The sequence below is a fragment of the Artemia franciscana genome, chromosome 1, assembly GCF_032884065.1.
Source record: "Artemia franciscana chromosome 1, ASM3288406v1, whole genome shotgun sequence".
Lineage (NCBI taxonomy): Eukaryota > Metazoa > Arthropoda > Branchiopoda > Anostraca > Artemiidae > Artemia > Artemia franciscana.
The window spans coordinates 70,119,558-70,146,167 of NC_088863.1; the positions used below are offsets into that span (position 1 = coordinate 70,119,558).

Below are 26,610 nucleotides of genomic sequence, written 5' to 3' on the forward strand. Positions count from 1 at the left end.
AAAATTTGGAGATTCAATCATTGTTCATTGTAGTTGAAGGTTTCATAAATTATGTCAGTGAGGAGGAAACCCCCCCCCTCCCACCTATATCTTCGGGACAGTGTTTAAAGTTATGACCTGAGGATATAAGGTGTGTATAGAAAGGGTGGTTGTATATGCTTTGGACGGGACTTTTTGGATTGGTAATCATAAGTTCTAGTGGCCTTTCTAAGAGTCAAATTAATCAGAGGGCAGTAAAGTTGACAGGCTTCCCCTTAAAACCGTCTTTAAAAAGGTTGATAGATTGCTAACGCGGGGTCAGATAAGAATGTGAATCGCAATATTTGTATGTACTATGGGTGGGGAGAGAACCAAAGATGGCTTTAAGGATCGTTATTCAAGAGTACGGTTAATAGGTTCATAATATTATAAATGAAGTATTTTTAACTTAGGAACGGGTTATGGGATCTTAATGAAATTTGATCTTAGGAAGGATATCGTGCCTCAGAGTTCTTATTTTAAATCTCGACCAGATCCGGTGACATTGGGGGGAGTTGGAGGAGGGAACCTAAAATCTTGGAAAACGCTTAGAGTGGAGGGATCGGGATGAAAATTGGTGGGAAAAACAAGCAGAAGTCTTAGACACGTGATTGACATAATCGGAATGGATCTGCTCTGTTTGGGGGAGTTGGGGGAGGGTTAATTCTGAAAAATGAAGTATTTTTAACTTACGAAGGAGTGATCGGATGTTAATGAAATTTGATGTTTAGAAGCATATCATGTCTCAGAGCTCTTATTTTTAATCCCAACTGGATCCAGTGAAGGAGAAGTTGGGAAGGGGGGAACCTAAAATCTTGGAAAATGCTTAGAGTGGAGGGATCGGGATGAAACTTGGTGGGAAAATAAGCAGAAATCCTAGATACGGGATTACATAACAGTAACGGATCTGATCTCTTTGGGGGAGTTTGGGGGGAGATTAACTCCATGATTAATTTGTGTCCTACTATTGAAGTGAACCTGATTGTGAAGCCAAATCGAACAAAAGCTAAGAGCTCAAATGGCACTTGTGACGAGGTCGGAAGAGCCAAGAGCTTATATGGTATGGGCTCTAGCAAAATTCTAAGTATCAATAGATTGCTTTAAAAGAAAAATCAGAGGCTTAATGCCGGTCGGGATTTAAAATAAGAGCTCTGAGTCACGAGGTCATTCTAAATATAAAAATTAATTAAGATCCAATCACCCACTCGTAAGTTAAAAATACCTCAATTTTTCTAATTTTTCCTCTCCCTTCAGCCCCCCAGATGGTCAAATCGGGGAAAACGACTTTATCAAGTCAATTTTTATAGCTCCCTGACACGCCTACCTTTATCGTCCTAGCACGTCCAGAAGCACCAAACTCGCCAAAGCACTGAACCCCACCACCTAACTCCCCCAAAGAGAGCGGATCCAGTCCGGTTACGTCAATCACGTATCTACGACATTTATAAGCGTTTTCCGAGATTTCTGGTTTCCCCCTCCAATTCCCCCCATGTCAACAGATCTGGTCAGGATTTGAATTAAGAGATCTGAGACATGAGTTCCTTCTAAATATCAAATTTCACTAAGATACGATCACTCTTTCGTAAGTTAAACATACCTCTTTTTTCTATTTTTTTTGGAATTGTCGGAACAAAAGGGGGAAAAAACCAATAACAATAAAGAGTAAACTGTGCAGTGGCGATGCTCAAAGCCGTGTCACTAATTTCCTCATAGGGAGATATATCTTTGAATATAGATATATCACTGAATAACTGAATGGTTTGAAAAAAGTCAGGAACTGCTCTACAATAGATGGCGTATTTGCGCTCTCTTATAAATTACCCATACTGATTAGATTTTACAAGAAGGAATAATTTTAACTATATGTATCTTGAATAGTGGACTTTTGTTTTCCCACACATTGATGAAAAATAAATATAAAACACTACATATATCAAGATAAACGGAAACAACTAATGAAATGAAACATAGTAATATCAGATTTTATTATTTCTTGGAAACTAAGTAATTCAAAATTTTATTTCACTGCGATTTCAATTAATAAACGGCTTCTTATCCAACTCATTAATTACCAGAACGGCAACTCATTGATTACCAGTGTGCCCAATAGCTCACCGACCTCTGACAATATTTCTTTTCCGACTTCATGCAGGAGTTTTTTCTCCTCAACTTGGATGCTAACACTTTTACCGTTTCTGACTAAGTGGCAGAAATGTTCGCAGTTGGAAGTTGTCAGCTCATAACAGGGAAAGGTGCGGGTCTTTGGATCGAGTTGTTCTTCTGCCCTTTTTCTAATTTCTTGCTTCTCAAAAGGGGGGTACATTTCATCCAGGAAATGGTTTATTCTCCATCTACTGTTGTCAGTGGCTTCCTGAAGTGATATTTTTTTTATCCAATCACTTTTGGCTAATTTTTTTAGCAAATTCTTCTGAGGGCGGGCTTCTATTACTTCCAAATTACCTATGTAAACGACCCAATGATTATAGACATTTGTTCCCAAATAAGTTCTTTGGAATTCAATCAGGTCCCCGATTTCCAACATTTTCCAATAACCGTTTTCTGGATCCAAAAGTGTGGTGGCATCGTTCCACTTTGGGGCTTCTAGCTCAGCTTTTTTTGTTTCTTTGGTGTTCATTTTTTATAACTGACATTGCTGTGGAGTTTTTCGGAATATATACGAATGATGACGTCATACCTTTTGCCTTTAATATGATGTCATCTTATATTATCAGGCGTGACGTCACAATCTCTGTAGTTATATGATATTTACCAAGATTTGATGCTACAAAGTTTACCAAATATGACGTCACCTTATTTGAGTAATATGACCAAGCTTGCGTTTCTGCAATTGCTAGAATGCATTGAGGTGACTCAAAAGCCAGAAGTGATATTAAACAGAATTTTAAACGCAGAAATAGAGTTTCAGTAGAAGCTTAATGAAATTAGACATTCCCTCGTATATAAGTGATTTTTCATAGATATCTCGTCTCTTCAGCAGTTCTGTGATATGCAAACCACCTTCTTTACTTTTATTTTTTATTTTTTTCGGGGGGGGGGAGAGTAAAAATACACGACAGGTCATGCGAATGCATGTGTAAAGCGACCGCTTTGAGTTCTCTTAGGTGTTTGAACTAGGCTCAACTGATTATTTAGGTCTATCTCTCAATTACCATTTGTATTTGTATGAATGCATTCCCTCCTTGTTTAGTTATCCTTTAACGTCAGGCTGGTTTCGGAATACCCATTTCAGCAAGGGCTGAAATTACGCCCTGGGGGCATATAAGGTTTTTATGGCACTTGGTATTAACCAAGTGACATATAGCAATCGCCAATTCTGGTCTGTCTGTCTGTCTGTCGGTCCTGGTTTTGCTACTTTAGGCACTTCCAGGTAAGCTAGGACGATGAAATTTGGCAGGCGTATCAGGGATGGGACCAGCTTAAATTAGAAATAGTCGTTTTCCCAATTTGACCATCTGGGGGGGGGGTCGATTATGGATGCACCAATTGCATCTTCTTAACTTTTAATATGAATAAAGACGGCAGTTTTATTTCCCTTACTCTCTTGTCTTTTAGTTAAGTATTAAAGCGAAGCAAATGCTGAGATATGGGCTTCTTAAGTTGAATAAGCGCCACAGACTGTAATTCATAATTTTAATAAAACTTTTCTAATAGACTTTGTTCTCATGGCAATTCTACTGTCATTACAGGTAAGTTATTTTTAGCTATGGGGCTGTTATGGATTTTGAAAGTCTTAATGACAAAACGAAGATTCAGTTCAATAATGCTTAACCTTCGTATCGTCAATAAGTACTGATTGTTTATCATTTTATCGATTCATCTCTTTAGCTATTTACATGGCAATATACTTGAATTACTATTTAGTATTATTTTAAGTAGATGTAACGAAAAATCTCTCTCCATAGTATGTCAGTAGTACAGAAATTTTGTTACTTTATTAGTAGATCATTATCTAATTCCGTGGTTAGTACCAAGGATTTGCCGTAAATAGTTTCTACTGCAAGGAAAATATAAATGACAGTCCTTTTCAAGCTGTCAATTTTAGACATCTGTGTATTTTATGGCCCAACAATTCCTGTATTTGCTGAATTCACACAGCTCTAATATATTCCTCATATACAAGATATAGGTTTAAACAACTTCTTATCTTGGTCATCATTATGATATTTTTGAGAAGCGTATTTCTAGACTAACCTATTCAGGCCATATCCTGTAATAGCTGGGTGGATTGATACTCTACTTGGCAATACGGTGTCCAGGGATCGATTTCAGCTGTCGTATGGCTGGATGACAGGCTTGCTACCAGTTCCTGTGAAAAAGATTGAGCAACCAAAACGTCTATTTTACGCCCTATGTGTCATCAGTGACTCAGGAGGGTTCTCTCCTATTCAGCACTCTTTTGCCGAGACTAGGGCTATCTCAACTGTTCCTAAATAGCTCCTTAAAAAAAGAAAATGTCTGTTTTTCCCTTTTTATAGACTTTAGCTGGAGATTGCAATATGGTGGCAGCCAATTTGTATACCAAGTCAATTTTTGGAGAAGATACTCTTGCAAACGTCAACATGAGAAGCCGTTAGGTGAGAACAATGGTTCTATTGTGTGACACATTCGAATATGTGCAAAAACTCAGGTATTGTTCTTCTTGGCCTTCCTTTTTATTCTCTTTTTTTTTCCTGTCGTCTTTCAGTTTATTTATAAGTCCTGCTATAGATATTGGTACTAGTCTAGATATTAAATGTAGTTGATAAAAGTACAACTGTGTCAAAAGTAATCAAATAACGTGATCAAAAGTCAAAAATTAATCAAAAAGTCGAATAACTAAATCAAAAAGTCAAATAACTAAATCAAATAACTAATCAAGAAGTCAAAAAGTAATCAAATAACGTAATCAACAGTCAAAAAGTAATCAAAAGTCAAATAACTATGCCTCCAAGGTTGACAAAACCCCCACAGCCTGGGGGACAAGGGTTGCAAATTATGCGAGTTGCCAATTGTTTATAATATAAGCTGTTCGTGGAAGGGGGGATCGTATAAACTTTGGAAGAGGTTCATTAGATGGGAAATCGAAGGTTCTAGCTCCCTTTTTAAGTTGCAAAAGTAATCGGAGGGCAACCAGCCCCCCTCTTCCCCAACATCGTTTTCTCCCTGGTGCATCCGATCAAAACTTCAAAATGGCCACTTTGTTCAAAATGCTTCAAAGGCCAAACAAGTATGCATCCATAATCGACCCCCCAGCTCTCGGGGCAATGACTATAAATTATGCTAGTTGCCGATTGATAAGATATAAGTTTTTTATGGAATGCGTCGTTAAATATACTTTGGAGGGGACTAATTCGATTGGAAATCGATAACACCCCTACCCTTTTAAAAATGAAAAGTGATCGGAGGACAACCAGCCACCACAACCCCCCTCCCTCCCCATCACCAAGCCCTTTTTCCCCAAATGTATGCGAACAAAACTTTCATATAGCCATTTTGTTCAAAATAGTCCAGCAGTTAAATGATCATAGCTCAGGAGTTGGCAAAGCTCCCTCAGCCCTGGGGCAACGGCTGTAAACTATGCAAGTTATCCATTGTTAACATAAATGTTTTTATGGAAGGGGTGATAATATAAACTTCGAAGGAGGCTCGTTCAACTGAAAATTGAAAGTTATAATACCCTTTGTAAGAGTCAAAAGTGATCGAAGAGTAACAAGTCCTTCCCCCTCCCACGCCGTCTCTTCCCCATTTGCTTCCGATCAAAGTTTTGATATTGCCATTTTTGTAAAAAAAATAGTCCAAAGGTCAAATAACTGTGCCTCTAGTGTTGACAAACCCCCCACAGCCTGGAGGCAAGGGCTTGGACGAAAGCTTACATAATTAGCTTTTCGTGTGTTTGTTGGCGCTCTGTGCCGGAGAAATAGGAAACTTTCTAGCGTTGCCCTACAAATGCTTATAGAATTGGCTTTTTTACGTGTTTGTTGGCGCTTCTTAACGACGGACGAGTAAACTTTCGAGCATTGCCCGAGGAAAGTTGACAAAATTGGTTTATTATGTGCTTGTCGGCGCTACGTGCCGACAATCTATTGAACTTTTGTTCAATATTTCGGGCTTCGCCCCACGAAATTCTATTTTTATGACCTTTAGGGGGGGGGGGTCTTATTTAGGTTTATTTTTCTTGAAAATTTGTAGAAAAGATGAACATTTCCAAACCTTGGGGAGTGTGGATGTGGCCCATGCATAGTTATAGCAATTTAGGATTTTTTATTGGTGCAAAGGGGTAAGATCCTTTATCCATGTAGAGTGTATATTATCGTAGCTACTTGTTATATTGGCCCTACTATGTTGTATTGCATTGTTCCGTTCATATATTGGGAATGGATGGGTTATATACTCTGAGCCTGGGCAGGGCTGGTAGATTGGATTTGTCAAGATTTGAGTGATGATACTTTTATTATTTGATATTAGGCTTTTTGAGAAAAGGGTTGCAAATAATTTTTTTTTTCAATATCATTGTCGTAATGGATTGTATCATATATTAGTTAAAACTGGAGTGGGTTGGGGGATGTTCTTTCCTCGGATTTTGTTTATAAGTTTATGTATAATTGGCTCACGTGTTTTCTTTGGAAAGACTATTTTCAAAATTATTCCAGTAATTGTATTTAACATTTATTATATTTCTCTTGAGATTAGCCTCTGCTTGTAATTTACTTAAATATATAGCAGAAGATGGTTCTTAAAAGCACTTGGTATCTACCAAGTGACAAATAGCAATCATAAATTCTGTGGGTCTGTCTGTCCTGGTTTTGCTAGTTCAGGCACTTCCAGGTAAGCTAGGACGATGAAATTTGTCACGCGTATCAGGAACAAGACTAGACTAAATTATAAATTGTCTTTTTCCTGATTCGACCATCTGGGGGGGGGGGGATTGAGGGGATGGTTAAATCGAAAAAATTAGAAAAAATGAGGGATTATTAACTTACGAATGGGTGATCGGATCTTAATGAAATTTGATATTTAGATGGATATCGTATCTCAGAGCTCTTGTTTTAAATCCCGACCGGATCTGGTGACATTGGGGGAGGTTGGGAGGGACCTAAAATCTTGGAAAACGCTTAGAGTGGAGGGATTGGGATGAAACTTGGTGGGAAAAATAAGCACAAGTCCTAGATACGTGATTGAAATAACCGGAACGGATCTGCTCTCTTTGGGAAATTTTTTGGGGGGAGGATTAGTTCTGAAAAATTAGAAAAAATGAGGCATTTCTAACTTCCGAAAGAGTGGTCAGGTTTTAATGAAATTTCATATTAGAAGGACCTCGTAACTCAGATCTCTTATTTTAAATCCCGACCGGATCCAGTGTCATTTGAGGCTGAGGCGGGGGAACAGGAAATCTTGGAAAACGCTTAAAGCAGAGAGATTAGGATGAAACTTGGTGGGAAGAACAAGCACAAGTCCAAGATACTTGACTGACATAACCGGACTGGATCCGATCTCTTTGGTTAAGTTGGGAGGGGTAATTTGGAAAAATTAGACAAATGAGGTATTTCTAACTTACAAACGGGTGATCAGATCTTAATTATATTTGATATTTAGAAGGATCTTGTGATTTATAGCTCTCATATTAAATCCTGACGAAATCTGGTGATGTTTTGGGGAGTTGGAGGGGGAAACCAGAATTCTTTGAAAACGTGAAGATTGAGGTATATTTTTCTTACGAATGGGTGATTGGATCTTAATGAAACTTGATATATAGAAGGATCTCATGTCTCAGAGCGTCCATTTTAATTCGAATCGGATTCGGGGACATAGGGGGTTGGAGAGGGGAAACAAATCTTGGAAAACGCTTAGAGTAGAGAGATCGGGATGAAACTTGATTGGAAGAATAAGCACAAGTTATAGATACGTGATTGACATAATTGGAACGGATCTGTTCTCTTTGGGGGAGCTGGGGGGTGTTAAAAATTGGAAAAATTAGAAAAATTGAGGTATTTTTAACTTAAAAACATTTGACCAGATCTTAATGAAATTTGATTTTTAGAAGGAATTTATGTCTCAGATCTGTTATTTCAAGTCTCAACTAGATCCGCTTAATTTGGGGGGAGTTGGAGGTGAAACCTGAAATCTTGGAAAATGCTTAGAGTGGAGAGATAGGGATGAAACTTGGTGGGTAGAATAAGCGAATATCGTAGATACGTGATTGACGTAACTGGACTTGATCTGCTCTCTTTTAGGGGATGGGGTTCAGTGCTTTGGCGAGTTTGGTACTTCTGGACGTGCTAGGAAAATGAAAATTGGTAGGCATGTCAGGGAGCTGCACTAATTGACTTGATAAAGTCTTTTTCCCCGATTCGACCATCTGGGGGGCTGAAGGGAGAGGAAAAATAAGAAAATTTAAGGTATTTTTAACTTACGAGTGGGTGATCGGATCTTAATGAATTTTGATATTTAGGAGGACCTCGTGACTCAGAGCTCTTATTTTAAATCCTGACCGCCATTAAGTATCTGATTTTCCTTTTAAATCCATCTATTGATTCTTAGAATTTTGCTAGAGCTTATACCATATGAGCTTTTGGCTCTTGACTTCCGGCCTCGTCAAAAGTGCACTAAGAGCTCTTAGCTCTTGTTTTAAGTATGTTCTCCTAGCTACGTTTTTGTTTTCCATTTAATTTGGCATTCTCTTGTCCACCATGCTCTAGGAGTTTGTTTAGGGATTGTTTTCCTGGGTGTTGTTTTGGGGATAGCATCATTAGCTGTATTTGTTAGTATGGATGTCATAACTTCAGCATGTGTGTCAGCTGTTACAAATGATGTATGTGATTTCTGGGTTAGACTTGAAATTTTACCATTAATCTTATTTTTAAACTTAGTCCAATTTGCTTTAGTGCTGATATATTTAGGGATATGTGGCAGAATTTTGGCTGGTTCGTTTAATAAGGAAACTATGGCAACATGGTCAGAGCAAAGGGTATCAATTATCTTTATATAAATTCTGTTCAAAATGTTTATTTAACACAATTTGTAGCTCATTGTAACTTAATATGTAAGTTTTGGTATTATTTACCAAAGGATTTACCAAGGACGAGCTAGTTGACTCGTCCTTGGTGATTCGTTCTGATGGGAATATGAACTGGGCTATTTTGAAGAAGGAGTCTTATTGGGGGTGCTAGATGCTTTGGGTAAATTGGGTGTTCTGTGGGTGATAGTGTTGAGTGGTTTCATAGAGCAAGTAGATTATTGTGCTATTGTGTATGGGCTAAGAATGACAACTTTTCATATATTGGGTCGATTTCCTCAACTTCTAACTTAGACCTTGTTGTTGCTTCGTTTGGCAGTCACAAGGTCCAAATTTTAAAAGAAGGATTCTACTCTGACCACCTTCCTATCTCTACTTGCTTTTACTCAACCCCACGTATGGCTCAAATTACAGAATCGGGTATGTTTTCCTACCAAGATTGGAAAATGTGTCAATCGAGTCCTTCAGTAAAGTCTGTGACTAGATGCTGAGCAAAATCAAAGCGCCGATCAATCCTTTATGTGATCGTGTTGTGCTGCCACATCTCAGTTTTTGACCTAAGGAGAAGACTAGAAGTAGCTATCCATAACAGACCTGTAATAATTAACAGAAAAAGCCTTTTATTTCAAATCTACGACAAGAAAGAATGATTTAGAATCATCGTTTTACTTTATCACAAAGTTTTTAAAGGATTAAGACTAAAAAGCCTAAGCAGGGACTTCTTTAAAGTACCAAGGACAGTGAAAATGAAATCTGATCGTTTGAATTGGTTAAATAAAACTTAAACAGCCACATATATTTAAACAAAAAACTTCAAAAAAATCGGAGGTTCAATTTTTAAGGAAAAAAATCTCATATGTAGTTATACGATTTTTGCAATAGCAAGCACCAGTTTATGTATTTTGGCTGATCATTTTTACAATTTGTCATTCCAATGGGGTGGGAACTTTAACAATTATTGCTTGATTGTAATATTTCACTGCATTTGTTTTTTTGTGTATCCTAGTTTTAAACATTTTCAGCACTGGGTAGGTTTTGGTTTGTAGGGCTTGTGGGGTTTCATTTGTCCAAAGAGGAATATCTGACCAAGGATATTGTTTTCTTCTCTTAGTTTGAATAAGAAATACTTGCTTGACTTTTGGCCATTGGCATCCGGTTTACCCACTTGGGTTACATCAGCAACTGGGATTGGATTACCTGTTCTGTCGGAGAGCTCAATCTCATAAGTAGTGGGGCATATATTGTAATGCGTGGGGTATAGAAGGTTGTTATAGAAAAAGTTGTCATATAAACTTCGGAGGGGGCTCAAAATTTTCCTTTAGTTCCTGAATAGTTTCTAGAGGGATATTGTACACAACTATTTTAGTTGGGTTGTGGTTTTGGTTAATATATCTGCTGAATTATCACAGTTAATGTTTAAAGAGAACATTGATTTTAACAATTTGAAAATTGCAACCCTTAATAGAGCGACTCTTATTTGCGACTTGAGGGTATATAAGGTTTTTATTGAAAGCATTGTCGTAGAAACTTCAAAAGGAGCTCATTTGATTGAAAATTGAAAGGATGGATGCCCTTCTCAATAGTCAAAAGTGACTGGAGAGCAACTAACCCTCCTCCCACGACCACCATTTCCTCAAGCGCTTTAAATAATTTTTTTTTAAATATCCATTTTGTTCAGCGGATTTTAACAGATCTGGAAATTGTGTATTTGAGGATAAAAAAATTCCCCCTGGCCTCAGGGCAAGGGTTATAAGTAATGCCGTGGGATATAGAAGGTTTTTATAGAAAAAATTGTCATATAAACTTCGGAGGGGGCTCATTGGATTGCTAATCAGATGTTCCTTGCCTCTTTCTTAGAGTCAAAGTGATCGGAGGGCAGCTCCCCCCTGCACATGTTTTATTGTCCCGAAATGCATAAAATAGAATAGCCATTTTATTCAAAACAGTCTGAATATCATATAACAAGGCTTTTAGGGTAAAAAAAAAAAACAGAGCCTAGGGGTAAGGGTTGTAAGTAATGCCCAGACGGTTTTTAAGGTTTTGTGGAAGTTATGGTTTTAAACTTTAGAGGAGGCTTATTTGGTAAAAGATTAGAATTTCTAGTTTACTTTCAACAGTCTGAAGTGACAGAGAGCAGCTAGCCTCCTCCCCCTTCTGACAACCCCTCTTGACCAAACGAATCTGATTAAAATTGTGAGACAGCAATTTCTCTCAAAATTGTCCAAAAAACTAAAACAGTGCCTCTAGGGTTGATGCAATGACCTCATCCCCAGGGCACTGGGGATATGGTTTTATGTCATGGCCTCGCGTCATATAAGGGAGTGGGTGGTCGCCTAACGTTCATGTGGAGCTCATATTGAAATTGAAAGTTATAGTGACCTTTTTAAGAGTCAAGGTGATTTGAGAGCACCCCCCCCACGCTCATCATTTTCCCAAAGACATCCAATCAAATTTAAGGATAGAAATTCGTTCATTGTAGTTCAAGGGTCTGGAAACTATGTTTTACAGGATGGCATCCCTGCCCCCTCAGCTCTAAGGGCAAGGGTTGCAAGTTATGCTCTGGGGGTATATAATGTCTATAGAAGAGTGGTTGCGTATAATTTGGAGGAGACTTATTGGATTGGTAATCTGAATTTCTAGCCCTTTTTAAGATTCAAAGTGATTAGCAGGCAGATAACCCCCCCCCCCAAAAAAAAAAAATAAAACGTAGTGTTTTCTTGAAATACATTGAATAAAAAATTTTAAGACTGTCATTTTATTCAAAAGTGTCCAAAGATCATATAACAAGGTGTTTTGGGTTAAAAAAAAAAAACCACGTGAGTCTTTGGGCCAGAGCTGTAAGTTATGCCGTTGGGTATTTAACGTTTTTATGGAAGGGGTGGTTGTTTAAGTTTAGGATAAAAATTTTCTTCGTTGTAGTTGAAGAGTCCGAAAATTATATTTTTCAGGAAGACATTATACCTTGTGGGTACATAAGGTGTTATGGAACGGGCGGTCGTATAAACTTCAGATCGGCTTATTTGATTTGAAATTGGAAGTTATGGTACCCTTATCAAGAGTCAAAGTGATTTGAGAGGAACCAGAGCCCTTCCCCTTTCCCTTCTCATCATTTCGCTTAATACTTCTAATGAAAATTTGGAGATTCAATCATTGTTCATTGTAGTTGAAGGTTTCATAAATTATGTCAGTGAGGAGGAAACCCCCCCCCCTCCCACCTATATCTTCGGGACAGTGTTTAAAGTTATGACCTGAGGATATAAGGTGTGTATAGAAAGGGTGGTTGTATATGCTTTGGACGGGACTTTTTGGATTGGTAATCATAAGTTCTAGTGGCCTTTCTAAGAGTCAAATTAATCAGAGGGCAGTAAAGTTGACAGGCTTCCCCTTAAAACCGTCTTTAAAAAAGTTGATAGATTGCTAACGCGGGGTCAGATAAGAATGTGAATCGCAATATTTGTATGTACTATGGGTGGGGAGAGAACCAAAGATGGCTTTAAGGATCGTTATTCAAGAGTACGGTTAATAGGTTCATAATATTATAAATGAAGTATTTTTAACTTAGGAACGGGTTATGGGATCTTAATGAAATTTGATCTTAGGAAGGATATCGTGCCTCAGAGTTCTTATTTTAAATCTCGACCAGATCCGGTGACATTGGGGGGAGTTGGAGGAGGGAACCTAAAATCTTGGAAAACGCTTAGAGTGGAGGGATCGGGATGAAAATTGGTGGGAAAAACAAGCAGAAGTCCTAGACACGTGATTGACATAATCGGAATGGATCTGCTCTGTTTGGGGGAGTTGGGGGAGGGTTAATTCTGAAAAATGAAGTATTTTTAACTTACGAAGGAGTGATCGGATGTTAATGAAATTTGATGTTTAGAAGCATATCATGTCTCAGAGCTCTTATTTTTAATCCCAACTGGATCCAGTGAAGGAGAAGTTGGGAAGGGGGGGAACCTAAAATCTTGGAAAATGCTTAGAGTGGAGGGATCGGGATGAAACTTGGTGGGAAAATAAGCAGAAATCCTAGATACGGGATTACATAACAGTAACGGATCTGATCTCTTTGGGGGAGTTTGGGGGGAGATTAACTCCAAGATTAATTTGTGTCCTACTATTGAAGTGAACCTGATTGTGAAGCCAAATCGAACAAAAGCTAAGAGCTCAAATGGCACTTGTGACGAGGTCGGAAGAGCCAAGAGCTTATATGGTATGGGCTCTAGCAAAATTCTAAGTATCAATAGATTGCTTTAAAAGAAAAATCAGAGGCTTAATGCCGGTCGGGATTTAAAATAAGAGCTCTGAGTCACGAGGTCATTCTAAATATAAAAATTAATTAAGATCCAATCACCCACTCGTAAGTTAAAAATACCTCAATTTTTCTAATTTTTCCTCTCCCTTCAGCCCCCCAGATGGTCAAATCGGGGAAAACGACTTTATCAAGTCAATTTGTATAGCTCCCTGACACGCCTACCTTTATCGTCCTAGCACGTCTAGAAGCACCAAACTCGCCAAAGCACTGAACCCCACCACCTAACTCCCCCAAAGAGAGCGGATCCAGTCCGGTTACGTCAATCACGTATCTACGACATTTATAAGCGTTTTCCGAGATTTCTGGTTTCCCCCTCCAATTCCCCCCATGTCAACAGATCTGGTCAGGATTTGAATTAAGAGATCTGAGACATGAGTTCCTTCTAAATATCAAATTTCACTAAGATACGATCACTCTTTCGTAAGTTAAACATACCTCTTTTTTCTATTTTTTTTGGAATTGTCGGAACAAAAGGGGGAAAAAACCAATAACAATAAAGAGTAAACTGTGCAGTGGCGATGCTCAAAGCCGTGTCACTAATTTCCTCATAGGGAGATATATCTTTGAATATAGATATATCACTGAATAACTGAATGGTTTGAAAAAAGTCAGGAACTGCTCTACAATAGATGGCGTATTTGCGCTCTCTTATAAATTACCCATACTGATTAGATTTTACAAGAAGGAATAATTTGAACTATATGTATCTTGAATAGTGGACTTTTGTTTTCCCACACATTGATGAAAAATAAATATAAAACACTACATATATCAAGATAAACGGAAACAACTAATGAAATGAAACATAGTAATATCAGATTTTATTATTTCTTGGAAACTAAGTAATTCAAAATTTTATTTCACTGCGATTTCAATTAATAAACGGCTTCTTATCCAACTCATTAATTACCAGAACGGCAACTCATTGATTACCAGTGTGCCCAATAGCTCACCGACCTCTGACAATATTTCTTTTCCGACTTCATGCAGGAGTTTTTTCTCCTCAACTTGGATGCTAACACTTTTACCGTTTCTGACTAAGTGGCAGAAATGTTCGCAGTTGGAAGTTGTCAGCTCATAACAGGGAAAGGTGCGGGTCTTTGGATCGAGTTGTTCTTCTGCCCTTTTTCTAATTTCTTGCTTCTCAAAAGGGGGGTACATTTCATCCAGGAAATGGTTTATTCTCCATCTACTGTTGTCAGTGGCTTCCTGAAGTGATATTTTTTTTATCCAATCACTTTTGGCTAATTTTTTTAGCAAATTCTTCTGAGGGCGGGCTTCTATTACTTCCAAATTACCTATGTAAACGACCCAATGATTATAGACATTTTTTCCCAAATAAGTTCTTTGGAATTCAATCAGGTCCCCGATTTCCAACATTTTCCAATAACCGTTTTCTGGATCCAAAAGTGTGGTGGCATCGTTCCACTTTGGGGCTTCTAGCTCAGCTTTTTTTGTTTCTTTGGTGTTCATTTTTTATAACTGACATTGCTGTGGAGTTTTTCGGAATATATACGAATGATGACGTCATACCTTTTGCCTTTAATATGATGTCATCTTATATTATCAGGCGTGACGTCACAATCTCTGTAGTTATATGATATTTACCAAGATTTGATGCTACAAAGTTTACCAAATATGACGTCACCTTATTTGAGTAATATGACCAAGCTTGCGTTTCTGCAATTGCTAGAATGCATTGAGGTGACTCAAAAGCCAGAAGTGATATTAAACAGAATTTTAAACGCAGAAATAGAGTTTCAGTAGAAGCTTAATGAAATTAGACATTCCCTCGTATATAAGTGATTTTTCATAGATATCTCGTCTCTTCAGCAGTTCTGTGATATGCAAACCACCTTCTTTACTTTTATTTATTTTTTTTTGGGGGGGGGAGAGTAAAAATACACGACAGGTCATGCGAATGCATGTGTAAAGCGACCGCTTTGAGTTCTCTTAGGTGTTTGAACTAGGCTCAACTGATTATTTAGGTCTATCTCTCAATTACCATTTGTATTTGTAAGAATGCATTCCCTCCTTGTTTAGTTATCCTTTAACGTCAGGCTGGTTTCGGAATACCCATTTCAGCAAGGGCTGAAATTACGCCCTGGGGGCATATAAGGTTTTTATGGCACTTGGTATTAACCAAGTGACATATAGCAATCGCCAATTCTGGCGGTCTGTCTGTCTGTCTGTCGGTCCCGGTTTTGCTACTTTAGGCATTTCCAGGTAAGCTAGGACGATGAAATTTGGCAGGCGTATCAGGGATGGGACCAGCTTAAATTAGAAATAGTCGTTTTCCCAATTTGACCATCTGGGGGGGGGGTCGATTATGGATGCACCAATTGCATCTTCTTAACTTTTAATATAAATAAAGACGGCAGTTTTATTTCCCTTACTCTCTTGTCTTTTAGTTAAGTATTAAAGCGAAGCAAATGCTGAGATATGGGCTTCTTAAGTTGAATAAGCGCCACAGACTGTAATTCATAATTTTAATAAAACTTTTCAAATAGACTTTGTTCTCATGGCAATTCTACTGTCATTACAGGTAAGTTATTTTTAGCTATGGGGCTGTTATGGATTTTGAAAGTCTTAATGACAAAACGAAGATTCAGTTCAATAATGCTTAACCTTCGTATCGTCAATAAGTACTGATTGTTTATCATTTTATCGATTCATCTCTTTAGCTATTTACATGGCAATATACTTGAATTACTATTTAGTATTATTTTAAGTAGATGTAACGAAAAATCTCTCTCCATAGTATGTCAGTAGTACAGTAATTTTGTTACTTTATTAGTAGATCATTATCTAATTCCGTGGTTAGTACCAAGGATTTGCCGTAAATAGTTTCTACTGCAAGGAAAATATAAATGACAGTCCTTTTCAAGCTGTCAATTTTAGACATCTGTGTATTTTATGGCCCAACAATTCCTGTATTTGCTGAATTCACACAGCTCTAATATATTCCTCATATACAAGATATAGGCTTAAACAACTTCTTATCTTGGTCATCGTTATGATATTTTTGAGAAGCGTATTTCTAGACTAACCTATTCAGGCCATATCCTGTAATAGCTGGGTGGATTGATACTCTACTTGGCAATACGGTGTCCAGGGATCGATTTCAGCTGTCGTATGGCTGGATGACAGGCTTGCTACCAGTTCCTGTGAAAAAGATTGAGCAACCAAAACGTCTATTTTACGCCCTATGTGTCATCAGTGACTCAGGAGGGTTCTCTCCTATTCAGCACTCTTTTGCCGAGACTAGGGCTATCTCAACTGTTCCTAAATAGCTCCTTAAAAAAAGAAAATGTCTGTTTTTCCCTTTTTATAGACTTTAGCTGGAGATTGCAATATGGTGGCAGCCAATTTGTATACCAAGTCAATTTTTGGAGAAGATACTCTTGCAAACGTCAACATGAGAAGCCGTTAGGTGAGAACAGTGATTCTATTGTGTGACACATTCGAATATGTGCAAAAACTCAGGTATTGTTCTTCTTGGCCTTCCTTTTTATTCTCTTTTTTTTTCCTGTCGTCTTTCAGTTTATTTATAAGTCCTGCTATAGATATTGGTACTAGTCTAGATATTAAATGTAGTTGATAAAAGTACAACTGTGTCAAAAGTAATCAAATAAGCTAATCAAAAGTCAAAAATTAATCAAAAAGTCGAATAACTAAATCAAAAAGTCAAATAACTAAATCAAATAACTAATCAAGAAGTCAAAAAGTAATCAAATAACGTAATCAAAAGTCAAAAAGTAATCAAAAGTCAAATAACTATGCCTCCAAGGTTGACAAAACCCCCACAGCCTGGGGGACAAGGGTTGCAAATTATGCGAGTTGCCAATTGTTTATAATATAAGCTGTTCGTGGAAGGGGGGATCGTATAAACTTTGGAAGAGGTTCATTAGATGGGAAATCGAAGGTTCTAGCTCCCTTTTTAAGTTGCAAAAGTAATCGGAGGGCAACCAGCCCCCCTCTTCCCCAACATCGTTTTCTCCCTGGTGCATCCGATCAAAACTTCTAAAATGGCCACTTTGTTCAAAATACTTCAAAGGCCAAACAAGTATGCATCCATAATCGACCCCCCAGCTCTCGGGGCAATGACTATAAATTATGCTAGTTGCCGATTGATAAGATATAAGTTTTTTATGGAATGCGTCGTTAAATATACTTTGGAGGGGACTAATTCGATTGGAAATCGATAACACCGCTGCCCTTTTAAAAATGAAAAGTGATCGGAGGACAACCAGCCACCACAACCCCCCTCCCTCCCCATCACCAAGCCCTTTTTCCCCAAATGTATGCGAACAAAACTTTCATATAGCCATTTTGTTCAAAATAGTCCAGCAGTTAAATGATCATAGCTCAGGAGTTGGCAAAGCTCCCTCAGCCCCGGGGCAACGGCTGTAAACTATGCAAGTTATCCATTGTTAACATAAATGTTTTTATGGAAGGGGTGATAATATAAACTTCGAAGGAGGCTCGTTCAACTGAAAATTGAAAGTTATGATACCCTTTGTAAGAGTCAAAAGTGATCGGAGAGTAACAAGTCCTTCCCCCTCCCACGCCGTCTCTTCCCCATTTGCTTCCGATCAAAGTTTTGATATTGCCATTTTTGTAAAAAAAATATTCCAAAGGTCAAATAACTGTGCCTCTAGTGTTGACAAACCCCCCACAGCCTGGAGGCAAGGGCTTGGATTTATGCAAGTGTCCCATTGTTAACATATAAGGTTTTTATGGAAGAGGTGGTCGTATAAACTTTGGAAGAAGCACATTTGATTGTAAATTTAAAGTTTTTGCTCCCTTTTTAAGAGTCAAACGTGATTGTAGGGCAACCAGCCATGCATCTGGTGCTGACAACCTCCTCCTTCCCAGCCTCCGGGACAAAGGCTGTAAGTTACGCTAGTTACCTGTTTCTAACATATAAGATTTTTATGGAAAGGATCGTCATACAGAATTTGTAGGGGGTCATTCGATTGGGAATTGAAAATTCCAGTGCTCCTGTTAATAGTCGAGTGATGGGAGGACAACCACAACCCACAAGAACTTTTTTCCCAAATGTACCCGATAAAAGTTTTGAAATAGCCAATTGGTTTAGAATAGTCCAGGAGGTCAAATGACTATCCCTCTAAGGTTGATCCCCCTTCCTTGCTCTTTTAATGTGACCCCTCTCCTCGACAAAGGTCGAAATTTCGTAATTTCTTTTTTCTTCTAATTAGTCAAAAGGTATTCTAACTAGCTATGCTTCTAGCAAATTATGAGGCCATTTATAAATTATGCTTTATATTCACTTGTTATAAGTTTGACTTTTATTCGATTTTATTATTTTCCAGGGGGAAATTATTAGCTCTGCCAGTGTTCAAGACTTGATGGCTACAAAATGATAGTTTTTTAAGGTTTTCTTTATTGTTTAGATTTTGTTAAGTTTTTTTGGGGGGAGGGGGGACAGAAGAGGTTATGAGGAGCCATCTAGACCGCCTCTACTAGGACGAATGAGCCTTAAAATTTAAATATATATAAACACATGTTTTCTCACCTATTATGAAAAGTTCCAGCAGTTTTTTTTCTTTTTTTGAAATTTAATAATGATGGAAAATTTTTGCTGTCGTATTTTTATGCTCATCAAACAAAAATGCAATGATGTGAGGCATTTGATATGTCACCATTTCGATGACTTGGCGATCGCTCGTAATAATCAAAGTTTGTGGGGCGTTTCGAGCTGAATTCAGCCTTCGACTCTTCTGAATCAAGCCTTCGAACCTTCTGAATCAAGCTTCGACTCATGTTTTGTAGCTAGAAATATAAGTTCAGTCGTAACGAAAGGCTTGAATGCGGAACTAAAACCTAGTGTTCGGATTTTTTCTATAATGAATTGTATTATTATCTCCCTAAATATTGTGCTTGTCCTAGCGAAATATTTTGAAGCGATTGATTGTAAAATCAAAGTGTACGAAGTTCTGATCAGTTTGGCATTAACAAGTGAAGTTTTACCGCTGTATCAAATTATGTCTTGATGAAATGAAGTCAAGAGGAAGCCAGGCTGATTGAATTCCGTTTTTCAAGTTATTCTTTTATAGATTTTGTGCCAGTTACTTGATTGAATCTCAATTTGCTTCTTCATAAGTAAATTTTCTATAAAAATGAAAGATAATAAAAACTTCTACCAGAGAATCATAAGAAACATCAGAATGATTTTGGCGTGTGCGTTATTTTTTCAGATGTAAATTTGCCTAATTTCAGAGTGTAATACATTTAAAGACAGATCCTTCTTATGAAATACAGTAGCAAATACAATAACAAGGAAAAAATTCTGCCAATGATTTTCACAAAATGACTGGTAATATTATAACAGAAAATTGAAATTTGTCTTCTTTGCTAGTTTTGTTCATTTTTTGTAAAGTTATTCGATTTGGTAACCGGACCATTCTAATGTCTATAGAACATTACCTCTAAGGAGGCATGGGCATTTTTAAGCTGATTATTGACTTATTCTTTTTCTTAGGGAATGGCTTAAATTCTTGGTGATAAAGTGAATGCTATCCAAAGAGTTATACAAAGAAGTGGATTTGTTTCTTTTCAATTGGTTTGAATTATTTTTTGTTTTGCTTGCTGATGAATATTAAATGGCTTATTGGTGTTTTGGAAATGTATTCTAAAATAAAATATATTCATAGTTAATCCCAAACTAGGTTGTGTCTACTTTCATCGATCATATCTTCATCTCAAGGAAGTATTGCCATTTTATATTCTCTGGTCTCTATTTTAACAATAGCTATAATTCAGGGGTTTTCTGTGTGGAAATCGGCTGATGTCGACCATAGAGTAAACTTTATTATACAGCAAAATATATTGGGGACTTTAGGCTCGCAGATATACGGAGCCCGTGAAAAAACTCAAAACATTTAGAGTTAATTATTTTTTTAAGGTAATTTGAGGAAACAACTGTGAATACTGAAGAAGTCAGTTTTATATGTACATATGCCAATGTTCAGTTCTGCATGTTAATGTACCAATGTTCAGTTCATGCATTGCCAGTAAGAACTCAAAACGTATCCACGTCAAGCTTATTATGAGCACGTGACAAAAAAAATAAATGAAATCAAAAATAGATGTAAATCTCATTCGTTGATTGCATTTTTGTCCAAATCGCAAAGCAAAACGACTTAAAATTTACTCCTGGGTGAAATCAACGCCATTTGAATTTTTATTTCTGAATCACTTTTGTTCGTTCTTCATTATTTTCCCGTAAGCAAAGCCATATCCTAGGAGGGGAGGTTCGGGACCCCCTTCACGTCCCCTTCCCCTAAATTTTGTCTTACCCATAAAAATTAAAAAATGTATAGAAACAAGTTTTGGACTCCTTCCATGAAAAGTAACTTAAAAGGGTACCTCACTCTTTACTGGGGGAGCGCTATTGCACCGTTTATGACTAGTACATGACGTCATTGGAATTTTACAGTATAATTTTTAATATTGTGTCACTAAGTTTGTGACCTACATGCACTTTCTTATTTAAGTAAATGACGTCATCATATAATTACCATATCAGTATGAGGAATGGTGACGTCATGTTTGGTATATATATATGATCCCTTTGGCTGTGGTAATCATTAATTCAGTACATCTTTTACTGTGATAATCTATATAGCGTGCAATGAATATAGCGTATAAATGTTTTGCCATTGGAATTCCAGCCTCTATCGCTGCAATATCAGTTTCCTGGGCTATGAAAAAGCATAAAGAAGCTAAAACGAAGCGAATTAATGCTTCTACTGCATTAACAGAGTCTAAGAAGAAGCCACTTGATATTAAAAGATGTAAACAAGCTAACCCGGACGAATTTAATACTTGCAAAGAAGTAACAGAGTTTAAGAAAAAAATGCTTGACCTATTGGATTCTGAACTATCTTGCTGCATCTGCTATGAGGTATTTGTTGAGCCAGTTAGACTGCCGTGTCTACACGCTTTCTGCGAAGCTTGCGTCCTTCAGAATGAAGAAAACCAAACAAAATGTCCTCTGTGTAGGGCCACGTACACAGTTGGTCGCAAAGATACCCTTTTAGCCGGTTGTATTCAAAACATTATCGAATCTGCTTATAATCCAAATGAAATGACCAAAAGGGATGAACTTGTAGCCGCACATAAAGACTTGAAAAGTCTGATGATGGAGAGGAAGAAGAAAAAATGGAAAACTAAAATTTTAAAAGGGGTTGATTTTTTGGCTGATCTATTTGTTGTCTGTGTTTTATGTGATAGCAATAGAACGTTCTGGGATCCTGTTTTTGAACTATTTGAATAAAATTGCTGACTCAAAATTTCTATTAGATGCATTTAGGAACAGTACAACGTGTGTTTGTGTGCGGGGGGGGGATAGATGCCATTCGATCACTTTGATTCTTAGAAAGAGCACTAGAATTTCTGATTACCAATCGAATGAGCTGCTTCCGAAGTTTCTATGACAGCGCTTTCTATAAAAACCTTCTATACACCAGTGCATAACATACAACCCTTGCCCTGAGGGCTAGGGGGATTTGTTATCCTCAAAGACAAAATTTCTGGACCTTTCAAATCCTTTGAAAAAATAGCTATTAGAATTTTTTATTAGAAGTGTTTGGTAAAAAATTGGGCGTGGGAGAAGGGTTAGTTGCTCTCCAATTACTCTCGACTATTGAAAAGAGTATTAGCCCTTTCAATTTCCGATCGAATGAGCCCTTTTTGATGTTTCTACAACAACTTTTTCTATAAAAACCTGATATGCCCCAAAGTCATTAAAAACCTTTGTCTTGGGGGGGGGGATTTCATTCTCAAAGCCGTAATTTCCAGACCTTTCAACTACGTTAAACAAAATGGCTATATCAAAAGTCAATGCTAAATCAATGAGCTTGACTAAATCAATGCTTAAATGTTATTTTTGCAGTTAGGGGATTACCGTGAGCATGTAAAAGAAGTATTAGATACATTTATGCATCTATAATTATTAGATACATTTAAGTATTGGATACATTATGTATCTACTAGAAGTATTAGATACATATTAGTTACTCTGACAGGAACAAATTGGATTTTCATTATAAACTGTATACCGCTTTTATTGCAAAACGAAGATAAATAAATTTAAAAGAGACACTTAGTGATGTCATATACAATTGTAATGGATAGAGCGCGGTCAATAGTCATGTATATGACATAGCAGAGGGCCATGGTACAGGGTCACAATTATGACCGTGAAGCATGGGCGTTCCGAACAATGGAGACAGATTTGCTAGATATTTTCCGGAGAAATTGTAATATACTTGTCAAGTATCTAAAAGAAGTCAAGTTAAAGTTAAACAAACGGAAAGCGAGCAAGTCAGAAAGTTGGACCAAATAATGATGGTTTTAATGAGTTTGATTAGTAAAATACATGCCCATAAGGTCTATTTCACTAAGGCCATGACAAACCCCCCGTTTCCAAGATTTATTCTCCCCGCCTTTTCAACCTTTAAGATCCCGACCTCAATGAACCAACTTCCAGAAAGTCTTTACCCTTCAACCTCTCCCACCAATCCGCGAGAGAAACAGCAAGAGTTTCATTCCTGCATTTGTAAACATTATTAATCGGAGAATTTGTTGTATTGGCTCAGTTTTTTAGTTAATGATTGGTTTTTTAATCTGACAAGTGTCCTTGTTTTTCTCTTTTTTTGAATTAACCCTGTCTGGGGGAGCTTTTTATTCATTTGTTTTTTCAGTGAAGATTCTTTAAAAATAGTATTTTTCAATAAAAGTACTCCTAGAATAGTATTTAAAAAACCGAGGGGGCAAGTATCTAGGGAAAACTCCCCCTCTACAAATTGACGACCCTGACTGGGAACACTGATTTTCAGTTTCAAAGGAACAAAAACAAGAAAATTTTGACAAAAATTACTCTCCAATAAATTATTTTTCCTTCATTAAATTTATGAAAACTTGAATCCTTTTTAAAGTAATCTTTTAACAAATATTATGCGTCTCCATATCTCCTTGCTATTTTTTTTTTTTTAACTTGACTAAGAACATTGAATCTTACTACAACCTTAGGTACCTGTCTGTTACAGCCCCTATGTTAAGTTTTTCATCCATTGACGCACTGTAGAACCGGTTTCTTTGTTAGTTTCTTTCAGCTAAGCGTGAGAAAAGACAAAGACATCTGGTACAATAAATGGAAAATAAATTATTTGGGCTATATATTTGCACATTATGGGAGAGGTGGGTGTATGACAAGCATTTGGTCAGTGAGAACTTAGGATACAGTTCTTACTTCATAATATACAGAATAATACTGTGCCTAACACATTGTGCCTGTAAAGGTAATTGATATTTCATTTTCTTTCTTTTTCCTTATTATTAAGTTCAGTTGAATTTTTTTGCTGTAATCATAATATTATAAGTTTTCCGACTCATGCTATCGTTTCCCTTTCTTTCTTCTGTGCAGAATGTCGGTCCAATATACCTGGTTTCTTAAACCCGATACTTTTTGCATTTTTTAAATCCTTTTTGAATATTTTTAAAATCTGTGATTATGTGTTTATGTGAACTTCCTTACTGTTAAAAAATTACAAACTTGTTGGGTAGTGCCTGTGTTTAGTTAATGACATATTAATAGAAAAAGTAATTTTTTTTCCTTCTGGCGCTATACAGGCAATTCTTAAGTTTTTCTGAACTCTATTTGCTTACCAGGTATTACTGCTTAAAAACGCCTTACAAAAAATGACTTCCCGAGTTTCAATAAGTTGTCGGATGCTTTTATTTAGTCACTCTGACACCGTTGCTTTCAGAGGTCATTTAAATCAAGAGTTTTGTTTAATTGTTTCCTTAGAGCTTTTTTCTATATTTTATATTTTATACTTATATTTTTACTCTTTACTTTTTATATTGGTAACAGTTGAGTAAAGGTTTCAATCAAAATATCTGGATATTTATCCTTCCTTTTTGTACTAACTGAAAATGTCCTCCATTTTACTTCTTCATATTTTTTCCCCATCGGGCGTAGCCAGTGTAGTCTTTGAAATTATTTTCTATATTTATCATGATTTCCTTGCGCATAACATAGTTATATATGTACTTTTTTTTATTTTTGTGTTAGGTGATACTTTTCAAAACTGTATCCTAGAAATAGCAACAATCGGAGATTTGAAACTTGTAGGAAAGCCCTCTTCTTTCGTTTTGTCTCCTCATGATTATATCACCATTAAAGATTTCACGGTATTTAGATATAGCTTTGATGATACAAACAAAGCTATTGTTGGAGTTTATTTTTTTTTTTTTATGGCACTTGGTATTAACCAAGTGACATATAGCGATCGCAAATTCTGTCAGTCTGTCGGTCTGTCCCGGTTTTGCTAATTTAGGCACATCCAGGTAAACTAGGGCAATTAAATTTGGCAGGAATATCAGGGACCGGACCAGATTAAACTACAAAAGGTCGTTACTAATCCGGTTGAATTTTACCTATTTTATTTTCTTACAGTTTATGATGTGGGTGGCTCTCAATCAGATCGAAATATTATCATTATTAATGATATTCATGTTGATATCAAGGATTACATTGTTCCAGCTGCGTGTAATCTTGAGGACTTCAGGCAAATGCGGGCCGATTTTGAATGGGAAAATAAGTTCACTGTGAACACTACTCTTACTGACCTGCACAAATATATAGAAAATTTGCTTGGATCTACCAATATGAAGTGCTTGACACCAGCAAAGGTTTTCCCTTTATCTTTTCTTCTTTTTCTTTCTTTGGACTTTTAGCACATCATGTCTAATTAAACCTGTAGGCATGGTTTATTTTGCGTATTTGTCTATGTAATAATGTTGTTGTTGAATTTTAACTGAGAAAATAGCATTCAATTGCTAGGGTCTTGGACAAGAAATTTCCAAGCATTCTTGGAAGGTTTTTGAAAGGTTGAGATGGCTAGGACGCGTTTTGTAGATAAAGGATTTCAGATTGCAAAGATTGCCTTTTTCTGCCATCCATCTAGGACCAAAGGAAAAGCAGGTCATCCCGAGTTGGAGATCGTAAGGAAGGATTTAAAGGAAATTTGTACTGCTTAGGAGGAGGTAGAGGGGGAAGCTTTGGATAGAGCGGGATAGAAGAAGAGCGTGTGAAGCTGTGTTTGTTTAAGGTGGCTAGGTGCCATTGTGAGCCCTTAGTAGTGGTAGCAGTAGTACCATGTTGTTGTTTTTTTTGTATATAACGTGTTACCATTTTTGGGTAGCTATAAGTCTTATTTATAGTAGAATTAATGAAAGGGAACATGAACTTGAATGAATAACATCTATTATTACTAAATTGAATAAAAAGAAACGAGCTTAAGTAAACTACGTTACTTCTATTGACAAAATTGTAATCCAACCTGACTATTCACAGATAGGGTTAATGGGGGATCCTGGAGGACTGGCTTATTTTATTAGTCATATAAGTTTACAAGCTCTCCATGCTTGATTAGGGGCTAAAATTGAGAAACATGGGCATAAATTCAAGAATATCATCCTATCAGGTAGTGCCCTTTTAGTTCCAGTTCCTTGGTTGAACATTCACTATTTTGTTTTAATTCTTTCTGTTTATGGCGCACAACAAAGGCCTTCAATTTTTTTTTTTTTTATTAACCTCGTAATATTTATTAACTGGAAGCCAACTGAGCCTAACAATTGCATCTTCTTAACTTTTAATATAAATAAAGACGGCAGTTTTATTTCCCTTACTCTCTTGTCTTTTAGTTTAGTAATAAAGCGAAGCAAATGCTGAGATATGGGCTTCTTAAGTTGAATAAGCGCCACAGACTGTAATTCATAATTTTAACAAAACTTTTCAAATAAACTTTGTTCTCATGGTAATCCTATTGTCATTACAGTTAAGCTATTTTTTAGCTATGGGGTTTTTATGGATTTTGATAGTCTTAATGACAAAACAAAGATTCAGTTCAGTAATGCTTAACCTTCGTATTGTCAATAACAACTGATTGATTATCATTTTATCGATTCATCTCTTTTGCTATTTACATGGCAATATATGCGAATTACTATTTAGTATTATTTTAAGTAGATGTAACGAAAAATCTATCTCCATAGTATGTCAGTAGTATAGTAAATTCGTTACTTTATTAGTAGAGCATTATCTAATTCCGTGGTTCGTACCAAGGATTTTCCGTAAATAGTTGCTATTGCAAGGAAAATATAAATGACAGTCCTTTTCAAGCTGTCAATTTCAGACATCTGTATATTTTATGGCCCAATAATTCCTGTATTT

The 26,610-nt window shown here is 36.8% G+C and overlaps 1 protein-coding gene across 6 annotated transcripts in view; it reads left to right on the forward strand.

The window, feature by feature from the left end:
• The window catches only part of LOC136033435 (E3 ubiquitin-protein ligase rnf8-B-like), a 43,301-nt gene extending 16,713 nt beyond the window's left edge, over positions 1–26,588 (forward strand). For 2 of the 6 annotated variants that reach the window (XM_065714196.1, XM_065714186.1), the window contains 3 exons: positions 4,515–4,666; positions 16,678–16,829; positions 19,849–24,753. In XM_065714196.1, coding sequence (XP_065570268.1) covers positions 21,001–21,645 — 645 coding nt within the window. In that variant the 5' untranslated portion in view covers positions 4,515–4,666; positions 16,678–16,829; positions 19,849–21,000 and the 3' untranslated portion in view covers positions 21,646–24,753. Of the gene's footprint in view, positions 1–4,514; positions 4,667–16,677; positions 16,830–19,848; positions 24,754–24,831 lie in introns of those variants that run through there. The other 4 variants (XR_010618929.1, XR_010618930.1, XM_065714191.1 and 1 more) reach the window with 4 other exon arrangements.
• Positions 26,589–26,610: the final 22 nt, after the last annotated feature.